General features: G+C 40.6%; 1 protein-coding gene across 2 annotated transcripts in view; it reads left to right on the forward strand.

Annotated features, from left to right (window-relative positions):
• CCNK (cyclin K) overlaps positions 1-17,080 on the forward strand; it is a 33,708-nt gene that overhangs the window by 4,748 nt on the left and 11,880 nt on the right. For both annotated transcript variants that reach the window (XM_070593242.1, XM_070593241.1), the window contains exons 3-6: positions 7,010-7,258; positions 7,740-7,821; positions 9,347-9,478; positions 13,273-13,378. In XM_070593242.1, the coding sequence (XP_070449343.1) occupies positions 7,062-7,258; positions 7,740-7,821; positions 9,347-9,478; positions 13,273-13,378 (517 nt within the window). In that variant the 5' untranslated portion in view covers positions 7,010-7,061. The remainder of the gene's footprint in view (positions 1-7,009; positions 7,259-7,739; positions 7,822-9,346; positions 9,479-13,272; positions 13,379-17,080) is intronic.

Consider the following 17,080-nt stretch of genomic DNA (forward strand, 5'->3'; position numbering starts at 1 on the left):
CTTCAGAGTTCTGTCCCCAGAGGCTTTCTTTTTTCACTCTCCATCCCTCTGTCCTTCACTATGACTTTAATTGTCAATGCTATATAGATGAATCCCAAGTAGATAGATTCTTACCAGATTTCAACAGGCCTGTTTTATCTCTCTGATGGATATTTTCACACAAGTGTCTTACAAGTTCTTCAAACCTAATGTTTGTAGAACCAAATTATTCTTTTCCTCCCCCCATCAAAACCAACTCTCTTTGCCATTTTTTGCCTCACAACCAGTTATAATGCCCTCTCTTTCTCCCACTACCGTTGTGTGGGGACAGCCCTCATTTAGGCATTAGTTGAACAGCTGCTATAGTCTCCAAACTGGTCTTCCTTCTGCAAGTCTCTAAACAGCTCCTCCTTGTCACTCTCTCTCTCTTACCATGCTTTATTATTTTTCGTGGCACTTACCACTCCCTGGCAAATACTAATATATTTGTTTCTCTTTGTCTCTGCCACCAGAATGTAAGCTTCTGGTGAGGCAAAGACCTTGCCTCTTTTGTTTCCTGCTGTGTCGTTGTGGCTTGGCTCATAGTAAATGCTCAGAAAATATTTGAATGAATAAGTACATGGAGAACGGTTGGTTAATATATCTTAAAGTAGAGATTCCCAACTAGTGTACCATGAGTAAATTACAGATACTCTAAGGTACTGATTCCCTCAGCTGATTGGCCAGTTGCCTTCTGCTCTACAAGGATGTACATGAATGTTTATTACTATTATTAATAATTAAAAAACAGAAACATTTCAAATATCCATCCACAGTAGAATGAGGATAAATAAATTGCGTTATATTCATAGAGTAGAATATCGTACAACAGAGTTTCTCATCTTCAGTACCATTGACGTTTTGGACCAGTTAATCTCTTGTAGGGGGTTCTGTGCACTGTAGAAATGTTCAGCAGCATTCCTGGCCTCTACCCTCTAGATGCCAGCAGCCTCCTCCCAATTATGACAACCAAAAATGTCTCCAGACATTGCCAAGTGTCCCCTGAGGAGTAAATTCGCTCCTGGTTGAAAACCACTGCTGTGTGGTAAGGAGAATCAATGAATACTGCTTTATGCAGCAGCGAGGAGGAACCCCACAAACATGATATCGAGCAAAAGAAACCAGTTGTAAACGAGAGATACTATATCATTGCACAGTCCTTCAGAAACAGGAAGACTAGTTGATGGAAATAGAGATCAAGACAGTGGTTGTCTTTGGGGGGATAGTGGTTAGGAGAGGAATGAGGAAAATTTCTGGGGTGTTGGTCATATTCTGCTGCTCGACTGGATGGTGTTACACAAGTGCATTCACTGTGAAAATTAATAAACCATATGCTTAAAATTAGTGTATGTTTTCTGGTATGCTGTAATGCAATTAAAAATTGTTTTAATTTATAAAACCGTTACCCACACACAAGCAAGTATTCCCTGGCTGCTGAGAGACTCTGGTCTGGAGGGATAGGAGTCTCCTGGTCTCCTAAGCAGTCTCGTCTGATTTCCCCACCCAACTGTTTAAGTGAAAGAGGAGCACACTGACTGCTTGTTTACTGTGGCCTGCACTGAACACGTTAACCTTTTGCCACCTTTGCTGTGTGCTTCTGTGTTTTAGCTAAACCATTTGAAAGTAAATTGCAGACATCGTGACACTTCACCCCTAAACACTTCGGCCTGAGAATAAAGGCATCCTCCTATGTAACCACAGTATCAATAATATCCCTAAGAAAACTAGCAGTCCCTAATAGCCTCTACAATCCGTATTAAAATTTCCCTGATTGTTCAAAATTTCTTTTATAGTTCATTTTTTGTTTAAACTAGGATCTAGTCAAGATTCACACATTACGTTTGATTGTTATGCCTCTTTAGGCTTTCTTTTTTTTTTTTGAGGTTATGATAGTTTACCACATTGTGAAATTTCAGTTGTACATTATTTGTCAGTCGTCTTGTAGGTGCACCCCTTCACCCTTTGTGCCCACCCCCCATCTCCCTTCTCCCTGGTAACCACTAATCTTTTCCCTTTGTCCATGTGTTGTTTATCTTCCACATATGAGTAGAATCATACAGAGTTTGTCTTTCTCTGTCTGGCTTATTTCACTTAACCCTTAAGGTCCATCCGTATTGTTGTGAATGGGACAATTTTGTCATTTTTTATGGCTGAGTAGTATTCCATTGTGTATATCTATACATATAGATATACACACCGTATCTTCTTTATCTGGTCATCAGTCGATGGGCACTTAGGTTCCTTCCACGTCTTGGCTATTGTGAATAATGCTGCACTGAACACAGAGGTGCATAAGTCTCTTTGAATTGCTGATTTCAAGTTCTTAGGATAGATACCCAGTAGTGGGATGGCTGGGTCATATGGTATTTCTATTTTTAACTTTTTGAGAAATCTCCATACTGTTTTCCATAGTGGCTGCATCAGTTTGCATTCCCACCAGCAGTGTATGAGGGTTCCCTTCTCTCCACACCCTCTCCAACATTTGTTCTTTTTTGTCTTGGTAATTATAGCCATTCTAACGAGTGTAAGGTGATATCTTAATGTAGTTTTGATTTGCATTTCCCTCATGATCAGTGATGATGAGCATCTTTTCATGTGCCTATTGGCCATCCGTATATCTTCTTTGGAGAAATGTCTGTTCATATCCCCAGCCCAGTTTTTGATCAGGTTGTTTGATTTTTTTGTTGTTGAGTTATGTGAGTTCTTTATATATTCTTTAGTCTTTTTTTTTTGTTTTTTTGAGGAAGATTACCCCTGAACTAACTACTGCCAATTCTCCTCTTTTTGCTGAGGAAGACTGGCCCTGAGCTAACATCCATGCCCATCTTCCTCTACTTTATATGTGGGACTCCTACCACAGCATGGCGTGCCAAGAGGTGCCATGTCCGTACCCAGGATCTGAACCAGCGAACCCCAGGCCGCCGAAGCGGAACATGCACACTTAACCACTGCGCCACCGGGCTGGCCCCTTGTTTAGTCTTTTTAAATGCAGGACAGTTCCTCCCATCTTTTTGGTTTTTTCATGACATTGACTTTTTGGAAGAGACCAGATCAGTTGTCTTATAAGAGTGTTGGGCTTTCTGGATGTGACTTATAATTTCCTTGTTGTGCCATTTAACTTGTTCTTCTACCCCCAGTATTTACTATAAACTGGAAGTTAGGTCTAGAGGCTTGGTTGGATTTAGGTTAAACATTTTCTGGGTAAGGATACTACATAGGTGGTTGATACTTATTTCGTATTGCATCACGTCAGGAGACACATAATGGCAAGTTTTCACCCTATTAGTGATGCTAAGTTTGATAATTTTTGTTAAGGTAAAGGTACTTTTTTCATAATAATTATTACCAGTGCTTCAAAGTGGATTCATTTTATATATATATTTTTAAATATTACTGTGGACTTGTGGATTGTTTATTCACTCTTTACAATCAATCATAGTCATTTTCTTTTTAATATTCAAATTCCCTGGATTTGTCCAGCAGTAGTCCATGCTGGCTCCTGTGTCTTTTTTTTGGCAAGGAAGATTGGCCCTGAGCTAACATCTGTTGCCAGTCTTCCTCTATTTTATAAGGGATGCCGCCAAAGCATGGCTTGACGAGCAGTGCTAGGTCTGTGCCCAGGATCCAAACCTGCGAACCCTGGGCCACCAAAGCAGAGTGTGTAAACTTAACCACTACGCCATAGGGCCAGCCCCTCCTGTGTCTTTTGATAAGCTTCCATTCGTCTGAGCCTATCCCAGACTGGAGAGGAGACGTGGTTCCTTTTAGAGGGTAGTGGTGTTGAAAACTAAGATTTGGGTACTAGATGTGTTCCTCATTATAGACGCGTTATGCTTCCCAGTACTTGAAGTGGACAGAGCTGGGATCTATATGTATATATTTTTAACTATGATTTGTTTTGATATTTTCAATTAAAATTTAACATTACAGGTTTTTCCTTAACCTTTGATCCTGTACATATATATGTTTCCTTTGCACTGAAAATCTTGATTCCTAATCACATTAACATTTATATATTTGCTTTATCCTACAATATACAAAAAAATGTTTGACAATTACCATATTAATGCTACTACTAACAGTGCATTACTCAAGAGGTTTAAGATTTCTTTGCAGTTCTTTTTGTCGTTAGGGTATATCTCCCTCAGACCGGACAAGATCAGAAATTACGTACAGTGATTTTCCGTGTGGTTATGTTGCCTGTTTAGTGTACACTAGGTTTACTTTGAGTTTTAGGATTTGCTTTTTTCTTTTTAGTTCAGTTCATGAGTATGTTAAATATTTACATGATTCAAGAGTCAAAGTTACAAAAGGACTCAGGAGTCAATCAAATCATAAAATAAATACTGATGAGTCTGTACTAATATAAATAAATGGTTGAATAAATAAATAAATGAGGGAGAAGGAACAATCTTTCTTACAAAAGAATTCCAAATAATGTTGAAGGAAGGAAGAAAATAGGAAATCCCCATTACAATACTACAATAATAATTGTTGCAGGCAAGATTCTCAGATGGATGCTAAAATTAATGGGCAAAATTTTAAGGAGAAACAAGTACTTTGCATAGTATTTTGCACTGCAAAATATTTCCCTGCAATACTAATTACTGTGGTCGTTTTAACATATGTCCACACCTTCTTTGATACTTCTCCTTCCCATGAGTATGGACTGGACCTCATGACTCACTTCTAAGGAATAATAGAAAATGAAAAGGGAGAAATAGTAACTTACAGTGAGAAACTTGGCAAACCCCATCTTGACCAAATGATCATGGTTAATGTCAACAGTAAGAAGTCATTCTGATATCACCTACCCCCTGATGTGATATGATGAGAAGGGCACTTCGCCTCTGTGGCATTCTTCTCAAAACTCCAGTCTGTTCATGGGAATACATCAGACAAACCTAAATCAGAGACGTTTGAACTACCTAGTACTCTGCAAAACTGGCAAGGTCATCAAAAACAAGGAGAGACTGAGAAACTATTAGGTATTAGAAGGTACTAAGAAAATATGACAACTAAATGCAGTGTAGCATCCTGGAATAGATCATGAAACAGAAAAGAGACTTTTGAGAAAACTCAAAATCTGAGTCAAGGCTATAGGTTAGTTAATAATGTACCAAAATTAATTTCTTAGTTTTGGTAAGTGTACCATGTTTATATAAGATGTAAACATTAGAGGGAGCTGGGTGAAGGGTATACAAAACTCTCTATACCAGCTTTACAACTCTTCTGTTAAATCTATAGTTATTTTAAAATAAAAGATTTTTTTAAAAGTCAAAGCTACATAGCAAGATACATTCAGCGAAGTATTGTTCCTGTCCCTGTCCTTTCCTTCCTACTCTCCCCCATTCCCTTTTGGTAACCATTTCTTTTATTAGTTCTTAAAAAATAGAGATGTCTATTTTTATTTCCAGTCTTTTCTTAAGTAAATACTGACATACTGTTTACACTATCCTGCGTCTTGCTGATCCTGGAAATGTCTCCATCACCAGTACTTAAGAGATCTTTCTCCGTCTCTTTAATATCTGCATCGTACACCATTTATGTTAATATACCGTATTTTATTCAACCAGTGCCCTATTGATGGACATATGAGTTGTTTACAGTTTTTGGTGTTATAAATAAGACTTTAGGAAATAATCTTGGTTGTACACTGTTACATACTTGTGATGGTATTTTCAAAGTAGATTCTTAGAAGTGGGATTGGTAAATCAAAGAGCAAATGCATCTGTAGTTTTGTTATATATTGCCAAATTCCCCTCTGTGAGAGTGGTTCCATTTTGTACTCCCACCAGCAACATATGAGATTACCTGCTCCTCCCTGGCCTTGCCAGTACAGTGTAGGGTCAAACTTTGGGACTTTTCGCCTGCTGATAGGTGAGAAATGATATCTCAGGATGACATCTAACTATGAACTCTTCGTATTTACTGAGCTTCTGATTATGAACTCTTCATATTTACTGAGGCTTTAGTTAACTGCTCTCCCCTCCACCCCCAACCGTTGCCCAATGCACAATTTAAGAAGTTTGCCTTTCTCCAGGTACTTAATTTGTTTTGTTGGAGGAAAGATCCGATTTTCTTTAGAGCTCCCAAGTGCAAAAAGGAAGAGAGCACTCCGTCCTGCCAGGGCACCAGAAGTGAAGCAGGCACACAGGGAAAGTTAGGCTTCCAGATTAACTGATGGCCCTGGCCCACAGGCTGGCCACTGAACTGCTGTTTTCTTGCTAACCAGACCCACGTGGTTCGAGCTGCGTCTTTTAGAACCCTTTTGTTGCCTTACTTGAAAATTTCTGCTCTCTGATCCAGTCTGCAGTTTACATGTTACAGTGGCCTCCAGATGAGAGGTCTTGTTTTTTGTTTTCTTTTCTCAACATGGAGCTTTTAGAGAATCTCTTTATTCTGAATGAAACAGAAGAGGATGAGAATGCAAGAAAATTTTAAAGGAACACCTTCCTTCCCTTGTGAACCCACTACCCCCAAATCACTACCTCGTACCTTATTCATATGGCTCAATTCAGTGACTTAGGCAGATGGGAATGCGTCCAATCTGGTGGCTTTTCTAAGTCAAAGTAGCTGAGTGAAATCAAGTAAACTCAAAAAGGGAATATTTGATTGGATGCTGGCTGGAAGATATGGATAATTTTGGAGCATAAATCTTTTTAGGGGGTCAGGACAGGCCTGGGTTTTAACTGAGGCATGGAATCTAGTCCAGCATGAGGGACGTGAGTCTAGTGAAGAAAGGCGGAAAGGAGAGTGAGATGGAAATGCTGTTCCTTTTACTACCATGGAATGTGGGACTTAGACGCTAGGTCAGCCAGGCTTTGGAGGTGAGCCTGGGCTTCTAACTGCGAATCGGTAGTGTTGCTTCTGTGGGAAATTTTGATCCAAAATCAGGTAGAATCTGTGATTCTGGATTGTTTATGATGATTGGGATTGATTAATGTGGAGTATCCCTTTCCAACTTTGCTGCTGCTTCTCTTTCTCTTAGGATTCTAACATTTTCAGAAAATCTTTTGGAAAGAACAAGTCCACTTCAATAAATGAAGGAAAATAAAGAAAATTCAAGCCCTTCAGTAACCTCAGCAAACCTGGACCACACAAAACCATGTTGGTACTGGGATAAAAAAGACTTGGCTCATACACCTTCGCAACTGGAAGGACTTGATCCAGCCACTGAGGCCCGGTACCGCCGAGAGGGGGCTCGCTTCATCTTTGATGTGGGCACGCGTTTGGGACTGTATCCTGAGTCTCCTTGGAGTCTGTTACAGATAGGCTCCCACCCCCCAAGAATTAAATTAGATGCTATAGACAAAATAATATTGCTGTGTTAAAATGGCTCTTAAATGTCTTTGTTATTTAAATGTTATTTCTGATTTACTTGACTCTTCAGGGGTTGTCTATTTCCTGTTTATCGTTTAAATGTGTAAACTTAGCCACTGAGCAAGTGGCCACCAGGAGGAAAATGAGCACACAGTGATCACAGTGGAAGTGTTCCTACAGGATGGCGAAGCCTTGCCTTGTTAAAAACATAAACTTCAACTTACTAGTTCTTGTACCAGAATCCTCACACCCTGAGATTCCCACTGCCTGCTTCGCCACTGGTAGTGTATACTTTCCCACTGATTTTGTTATTATTGTTTGTCTTTATTGTTTTCCACATTTAACTAAGAACGTAACTTGTAAAAATTCTTGGCTAAAGTCCTTAACCAGAACAACAGACACTATGATACCCTGGCAACTGGAATAATTTATTTTCATCGTTTCTATATGTTTCATTCCTTCAAGCAATTCCCAAGATATGTAAGTGTTTGAATTTTATCATAATTCTCTATGACGTGTTATTATTTCCATGCAGTTTAGTGGCCTGATTGTAGTCTTTTTATTATATTTTCCAGAAAGTATTTATTTTTATGTGTGACAAACTATATATAAACAAAATCAGGTTTTGAACTTTACGTTTATCCAATTAACTGTATTTAAATTTGTTTTAATTTAGGCCAATAGGGACCATAATCATATTGTACTTTGTGTGAAAGTTTGCTTCCTTGTTACTTTTAACAAGATAAATGTGAGCTTGTAATTGAACCCAACAAAGGCCAAGATGAAATAGAAATTGTTTGTGCCGTACCACTGATTCTTCAGTTACGTCTTAAATATGTACCATGTCTTATGCCCTATGGTAGGTTCAGACAAGGAACTTGCCTCGAGTAGCTTTCAGTCCAGGATAGATGGTATGACATGTACGAAACACATGGTAAAGAGTGAGGCCATAGGAAAGGTACAGAGGAAGGCTGTCGCGTTCAAGGGAGAGACTAATCTATCTTGGAGAGATGAGGAGAAATGCTAGGGAGGAGGAGCCAGCCGTAAGTTACGCCTTGACTATAAGTAAAGCTTAGACTACTGAGATGGGATGGAGCAGTGTTCCCACCAGAAGCTAGCGTGAGCAGAAACTCGGGGGAGCATGCAGAGCAGTGTCAGCCCAGCCAGGCGGTCTGTTTGGCTGGAAGGGAATGGTGGAACCAGGTGGAAAGGTAGGCTGGATCAGACCATAGTAAGCTTTGAATGCCAGGCTAGGGAAATTTGACTTTAATAGGTAAACTGTGAAGTGACTGAAGGGTTTCATGAAGCTGACAGAATTAGACTTAACGGGATGTTAATCTATTGGGAGTCCTTCCTTTTGCTAAGACTACTTAGTTTTGTGTGCCTGTCTTCCTCACTAGTTTGTGAAGTTCTAGAGAAAGGAGACTGTCAGAATCGGCTTTGTACCCCTGGCCCAGTGTCTGACGTCTGACTTGATCAGGATTGTGTGGAGGGGGGCATGCAGGAGAGATTGGAGTGGGCAGAGCAAAGCTGAAGCTAGAGCGGTGAGAAGAGCTCCGTAAGTTCGGAACTGGACTAAGAGCTAGGCAGCTGGAGGGAAAGGAAGGACAGTGCGGGCAGTGGTGTGGAGACACATCCCGGGGACAGGCAGTTAGTGGTGCTCCTTTTCTGGAGCAGAGCTCTCTGTTCAGGGAGTCATTGTCATTAAGATTGCAGTGTAAAGAGAAAATTGGCTTCTGTGAGTTTTTTCCTTTCTGGCATCTACTTTGTTTATATGATATTTTCTTCAGAAAATTAAAATAATTTATGAAGCCAAATTAGGGGGAGGAGTGTTTATGTATGTGAAATTTCCTTCAAGCTTTTAGAGTGTCAGAGTATCTGTGAGTCAGAAAGAGGAAGGTAGGAGAATGAGGGGGACCAGTTGATTGTGAAGGCCAAAGTCCCTGCTTCGGTTTCTCTGTGAGCTCTGATAACAGTCCCTCAGGAGCTTTTGTCTCCCTTTTAGGTGACAGGAGCTTGTTGTCTCTTTCTGGCTGGGAAAGTAGAAGAAACGCCAAAGAAATGTAAAGATATCATCAAAACAGCTCGTAGTTTATTAAATGATGTGCAATTCGGCCAGTTTGGAGACGACCCAAAGGTAAGAATTGTAACTTCCTATCTTGAAATCTTGATTCTTAATCGTAGCGTAATGATAGAGTTCCTCATGTCGACAGTGTCTGTGGCCCCTCTATCTGCCAGTCCCCTGAGTCCCTAAGAGGGCCTTGTGCAGAAGGTCCCCTTCCTTGCTTCTGTGAGAGAGGAGCAGATAATGTAGTCTGCACTTAGGTAGCACTTGCTAATGTGTCAAGCCATGTTCTGAGCACTTTAGGGGCCATGGCACATTTAATGGATATGTGCAAAAATCCTTTCATTGCCATTAGACCCAGAAGCAATTTGGCTTCTTAGGTCCAGCAGTGATGGCAGGGCCACATCTCCAGCTAGCTTCTGGGTAGACAGAAAGTACAGATACTGTATGTACATGTACTTGTGTTTGCATATGCTGTGTGTCTTTTGCTTCCCAGGAATGTTGGAAAGTATTAACATTTGCAGCATTGATGTTGGTCGCAACATCCATACTGTCCCTTCCCCACAACCCCTGCCAATGTCAGGAGATGGTGCTAAAATAATTGTACACATGCTTTTATCATGTTCTAAAAAGACCACTTTCCAGAACCAGTGGCAGCTTTCCTTTACCCCCATTCTTGTCCAGGTCCCCCCATTGTAACCCTTATAGCACAGTTAATTATCCTTCATAACGTTTATCACAAATCATAATTCGATAATTTTAATTAAATAATCACACAAAGAACTCTCATTTTCTCGGCTGTAAGATATGTGAGAGCAAAGACCATGTCTGTCTTGTCTGGTACAGTGCCTGGACAGAGTAGGCATTCAGCAGATACTTGTTGAATAAATGACAAACTAATGTTATGGGGAGAAGCTCAAAATCACAGTTAGAGCAAAGCTAATCAAGACAAGGAGGTTCTGCACTGGGTCATGGTCTTGTTTTTCCTAGCTAATTTATGTCGCCTCCCACAATAGTTACCCTCTCTCTGCCAAGCCGTATTTGTATGTGTGTACTTAAAATGTGTGTTCGTTTTCCTCCTTGCTTTGAGGTGTTAACAGGCCCAGAATTATGGCTGTAATTAATATCAATACTTCATAAGTATTGTCAGTGTGGGTAACTCTGTCCCTTGAACTTATTTATAAATTCATTCACCTGTTTATAAGAATGCGAACCTATTAGGAATTCACACCAACAGTGATCAAAAATGCAATTTTATAAAAGTAATGTAACCATCAGATAATGTTTTCGATGCCTGTGGATATTTGATTTGTGCAGAGCAGGGAGGCAGTTCTAGGAGCATGTCGTAGTTTCGTCAGGTCTTGGTCACGGGGTGGACGGACCTTGTGGCTGATTAGCTGTGGTTACCGCTAAGGCATTGCAGAGGTCCGGAAGGCTGCAGCACAAGGGCACGTGGCAGCAGCTGGTGTGTGCTGTCACAGGTGCCTTAGAGAAGTCCCCTTTTACCTTCAGCCACTACCCACTGTGCCATCACATCAGGAAGCTGAGGCCCGGCGCAGGCGCAGTGAGGCAGAAGTCCTGCAGCTCCCATGCCCAGAAGAGAGGAAGCGGGAGGGCCGTGCTCATCACGCTGAGACCAGGGCCCAGCCTGGCCGAGCGGGCAAAGGGCCTTTGCACTCTGCCCGCCTCTCAATTTCCTGTGCAGTCTCCTCAGACGTGATCTGGGGTGTTGGGCCCGAGGGAACGGCCCCTGGATCTGGGAGCAGTGAAGACACTGTGGAGGACATTTTCCTTGGCCAAGATGAGAGCAGGGCTGTTATTTTGAGGAGGCAATATAAGCAATTAGGAAAAATAAGATTGTGAATCACGTGGAACATTTTTGCCTTGATTAGCTTTACTTTAACGTACAGTTCCCCCCATTATATTAATTTCTCATGTGTTCAACAATTTGTTCCAGCCGCTGTGTTAGGTACTAGGCATAAAACAGGTAGCAAAACAGACATGGCCTTTACTCTCATGAATTTAACAGTTGAGTGGTGGGATAGATTTTAATAAAATAATCATATAACTATCTGATTATGAGCTGTGATAAATGCTATAAAAGATTACTTAAAGATCAATGAGGGCATTCAACCTGGGAACCCAGCCAAGTCCCCCAGACAGGGAGTGTGGGGCTGAGGGAAACTTCCCTGAGGAATGGTGTTGGCACACAGACCTATAATTACCACATTACTTGAATATTTGAAACACAAATGGAAGGCAGGCCTTGGGCTATCTTGTGATATATGGACTATAGCCTGGCACACTTGGTAGAAGATTGTTTCTAAAATTAGAAGATACATTGAAGTTTATTGGAAACAGGTGGTGACAAAAGCAGGAGGAAAAAAAAAAATCTTAGCAGAATTTTTTAATGCTGTGTGAAAGTTCCTAAGATTTTCAAGAGGTTTCCTGAGAGAAAGCCTGGGAAACTAGGGTAGGAAAGCCTTAGTGCTACCATGCCATTTGGAATAAGTCGTGATAGTCTCTCTATTCCGTGAAGTAATGCCAGACTTCAAAGTGAAAGTTACCCACACTCTTCTCTTCCCGGAGTTAATGGATTTATGCAACTGTGTTAATGATGAGATTTTCAATCCTCTACAAAGCCCTTTCTTCTCTGATGCAAACAAGGGAGTCTCCCTCATTGTTCTTCCCACACAGAGTGGATTGTATTTTACATTGTCCCTAAGAACTGGATGTAGTCAGGCTGTGCAGAGGTTCAATTCAAGAAGTATGTATTATGTACAATAACTGGTTGTTAGAAAGTATAATAAAAGAGGAGACTCCATTTACAGCAGCGATAGTAAAATAAAATAACCAGGAATAAACCTTATAAGAAATTTGTGGAAACCACATTGGGGTGGAAAGGGAGGAACTTTCAAACTACTGAAGGACTAAAAAGAATACTTTAATTAATTAAGTTTTTCATAGGAAGATTCAATGTAATTAAAAATGTCCATTTCCCTTAGTTATTCTGTAAATTCATTGAGTTCCCAATCAGAACATCATCAGCTTTCATTTTTTCTAGAATGACACTAAGTAAAATGATAGGAAAATTCAGGTGGGGAGGGGAACATGCAAAAGCAAGAAACTGTTTGAAGAAGAGGAGTAATCATTGAGCTGCCCTCCAAATGTTAAACCCCTTTGATCCTGGCGCACAAGGAGACAGACGGAGAAGCTTTCAGTGTGTGTGTGTGCATAGGTGGTTTAGGATGTGGGTTAAAATGAGAAAATGATTCGTTCAGTAAATGACGTTGGGGCAGCTTATTGCAGATAGATGAAAGATTTACAAACAAAAATGAAGTGCCCCCATTCATACACTCGCTATATATACATATATATGTGTGTGTAGATAGATAGATATTTTTTCCAACTGATACAACTCTGTATTCGAGTTTGCATGAAGCTGCCATTATCATAATCTCTTTCTTGCTTAAAGTTTTCCATGTAAATTCCTAAAGGATTGCGTTTTTTTAATGGAGCTCTGGAAAGAAACTACAGTTCAGTTCCGTTATCTATAACGTAAAGGACTCTTTTGTAAAGACGGACTCATGCATGGAAAGTAGTAACACTTCTAAGACTGTTTATTTTGTTGCCACTATTTTTTAAAAATTAACTGATTTTTTCGTCTTCCTACTTTTAGTTGTATCAGAATTTACCATTGTCCCTGAGCATATGAAAAGCCTAAGCGGGAAAGAGGAGAAAAGGAACACAAAATAGTTGCTAAAATATAACTTGAAGAGAGAATAAATGGGAAACCTCACTTTTTTAATGCTGTTTCAGACCTGTGATTGAAATGACTACCCCACCATTTGTTATTTCATTTTTAGGAAGAAGTAATGGTTCTGGAGAGAATCTTACTACAGACCATAAAGTTTGATTTGCAGGTGGAACATCCATACCAGTTCCTACTCAAGTATGCAAAACAACTCAAAGGTAAAGGGGAAAAGTTATTTAAAGCACTGTTTCATTCTGAAATCAAATCTTTGTAATAATTTGCTGACACTCAGATTATGCTCCTCACAAGAGGAAAGCAGAAAGCCTGGCATGTGAAGTACCCAGGACATAGCTGGCCCAATAATTCAATACTGTAGCCGTTAGTACTGTTTCCTTTTATGTATAAACAGATTCTGTCATCCAGTGGCCAAGTGATACGAGGCAGGAAAATGAGTCAGATTTTTTAAATAGCCTAATAAAATGAGCCTGGGACAGCAGACAAAACTCTCTGTCTGCCGGTAGCAGAGGGGCCACGCTGAGCATTCAGAGCTCCCGGCAGAGGCCCGGAGAGAAGCCCAGAGGGCGGGGCGACCCCCAGCTGCCGTTGCCCACCCGGTGAGGCTAGGGATTGCCGGAGATCTCGGAGAGGACTGGGGCTGGAGAGAGTTCCAGAGACCCAGCTTAGTAGCCTAGGGGGAAACCCTACAGGCTCACAGAAGCCTTAGGGAAAGCCTCTTCACAGCACCAGTAGAAGGCACCCAGCCGCCAGCCACAAGGCTGGAAGACCCCAGGGCAAAAGCAGCATAGCTAGGTGTACTAACCACAGACTGTAGAAGATGCCAATAGCTCTCCTGCGACCCATAGAGGACAAGTGAGATTTGGTGGGTGCCGACAGCAACGGAGCGACAAATATAAGTGATCCCACCCCTGGCCGCTGGAAAAGCCCATAACACCGTTGCAGACCCCAAGGAGAGAGCGCATCTAGGTGGGCAACAACAGTAGGCACCGGCAGCCTGAAGCCCCCCGTGACGGCCCCCACGGCAGAGGAGGGAATCCAAAGGGCCACTGTGGCTACGAAGAGGGGCCCAGGCCCAGTTAGCAACTACGGACAGGGTTCCTGGTTGGTGAAGTATAAACAGCTGCTCCCCCCACCGCAGCAGCTGAAACAAGTGAAAGGAGCAACTAAACTCTATCTCCATGCGGAGGCACAAATCAACATCATCAAGCAATATGAAAAAATACATTAAATCTCCAGAACAGAAAGAAAGTAACAAATACACAGAAAACAATCCCAAAGAAAATGAGATATATAACCTAAATGATGATGACTTCAAAACAGCCATCATTAAAATACTCACTGAGTTAAGAGAGAATTCTGACCAACAACTCAACGAGTTCAGGAGCTATGTCACAAAAGAGTTTGATACGATAAAGAAGAACCAAACAGAAATATTGGAAATGAAGAACACAATAGAGGAGATTAAGAAAAATCTAGATGCTCTGAACAGTAGGGCCGATAATATGGAGGAAAGAATTAGCAATTTGGAAGATGGCAATATAGAATTGTTGCAGGCAGAGGAGGAGAGAGAAGCAAGACTTAAAAGAAATGAAGAAACTCTCCGAGAATTATCAGACACAATTAGGAGATGCAACGTAAGGATAATAGGTATACCAGAGGGAGAAGAGAAGGAGAAAGGGGCAGAAAACCTATTCAAAGAAATAATGGCTGAGAACTTCCCAAATCTGGTGAGGGAGATGGATCTTCAGGTGACAGAAGCCAATAGATCTCCAAACTTTATCAATGCAAGAAGACCAACTCCACGGCATATAGTAGTGAAGCTAGCAAAAGTCAACGACAAGGAGAAAATATTAAGGACAGCCAGGCAAAAGAAACTAACCTACAAAGGAACCCCCATCAGGCTATCAGCAGATTTCTCAGCAGAAACTTTACAGGCTAGAAGAGAGTGGAATGATATATTCAAAAATCTGAAGGACAAAAACCTACAGCCGAGAATTCTCTACCCAGCGAAAATATCCTTCAAATACGATGGAGAAATAAAAACTTTCCCAGATAAACAAAAATTAAGGGAGTTCATTGCCACAAAACCTCCTCTTCAGGAAATCCTCAGGAAAACCCTCATTCCTGAAAAATCCAAGAAAGGAAAGGGGCTACAAAACCAAGAGCAGAGGAGATAAGTAGAAGGACAACAACAGAGAGTAGCAGCTCTACATCAGAACAGATTAAACCATGGGACAAGAAACAAAGGAAACTGAAGAAAACCGGAAAACAAGACACAAAATGGTAGTGGTAGGCCCCCACGTCTCAATAATCACTCTAAATGTAAATGGATTGAACTCCCCAATCAAAAGACACAGAGTGGCAGGATGGATCAAAGAACAAGATCCAACAATATGCTGCCTCCAGGAAACACACCTCAGCCCCAAAGACAAACACAGACTCAGAGTGAAGGGATGGAGAACAATACTCCAAGCTAACAATGAACAAAAGAAAGCAGGTGTCGCTATACTAATATCAGACAAGGTAGATTTCAAAGCAAAACAGATAAAGAAAGACAAAGAGGGACAGTATATAATGATAAAAGGGACTCTCCACCAAGAAGACATAACACTTATAAATATATACGCACCCAACACAGGAGCACCAAAATTTGTAAAGCAACTCTTAATAGAACTAAAAGAAGACATCAACAACAATACAATAATAGTAGGGGACCTCAACACACCATTAACACCAATGGACAGAACATCCAGACAGAAAATCAACAAGGAAATAATAGAATTAAATGAAAAATTAGACCAGATGGACTTAATAGATATATATAGAACACTTCATCCAAAAACAGCAGGCTACACATTCTTCTCAAGTGCACATGGAACATTCTCAAGGATTGACCATATTTTGGGAACCAAAGCAAACATCAATAAATACAAGAGAGTTGAAATAATATCAAGCATCTTTTCTGATCATAACGCTATTAAACTAGAAATCAACTACAAGAAAAAAGCAGAGAAAGGTGCAAAAATGTGGAGACTAAACAACACGCTTCTCAACAAACAATGGATCATTGAAGAAATTAAAGAAGAAATCAAATATTATCTGGAGACAAATGAAAATGAGAACACGACATACCAAATCATTTGGGATGCAGCAAAAGCAGTCCTAAGAGGGAAATTCATCGCAATACAGGCTCACCTCACTAAACAAGAAAAAGCTCACGTAAGCAACCTCAAGCGACACCTAACAGAACTAGAAAAAGAAGAACAAACAAGGCCCAGAGTCAGTAGAAGGAGGGAAATAATAAAAATAAGAGCAGAAATAAACGATATTGAAACAAAAAAGACAATAGAAAGGATCAATGAAACAAAGAGTTGGTTCTTCGAAAGAATTAACAAAATTGACAAACCCCTAGCCAGACTCACCAAGAAAAGAAGAGAGAAATCGCAAATTAATAAAATCAGGAATGACAGAGGAGATATCACAACAGATACCAATGAAATACAAGAGATCATAAGAGAATACTATGAAAAACTATATGCCAACAAATTGAACAACCTGGAAGAAATGGACAAATTCCTAGACTCCTACAATCTCCCCAAACTGAATCAGGAAGAAATGGAGAATCTGAATAGACCAATCACAAGTAAGGAAATAGAAACGGTAATCAAAAACCTCCCCAAAAACAAGAGTCCAGGACCAGACGGCTTCTCTGGAGAATTCTACCAAACATTCAAAGAAGACTTAATACCTATTCTCCTCAAACTGTTCCAGAAAATTGAGAAAGATGGAGAACTCCCTAACACATTCTACGAAGCCAACATCACTCTGATCCCCAAACCTGACAAGGACAACACAAAGAAGGAGAACTACAGGCCGATATCACTGATGAACATAGATGCAAA

The sequence above is a fragment of the Equus przewalskii genome, chromosome 25 (genome assembly GCF_037783145.1).
Source record: "Equus przewalskii isolate Varuska chromosome 25, EquPr2, whole genome shotgun sequence".
In the NCBI taxonomy this organism is placed as follows: domain Eukaryota; kingdom Metazoa; phylum Chordata; class Mammalia; order Perissodactyla; family Equidae; genus Equus; species Equus przewalskii.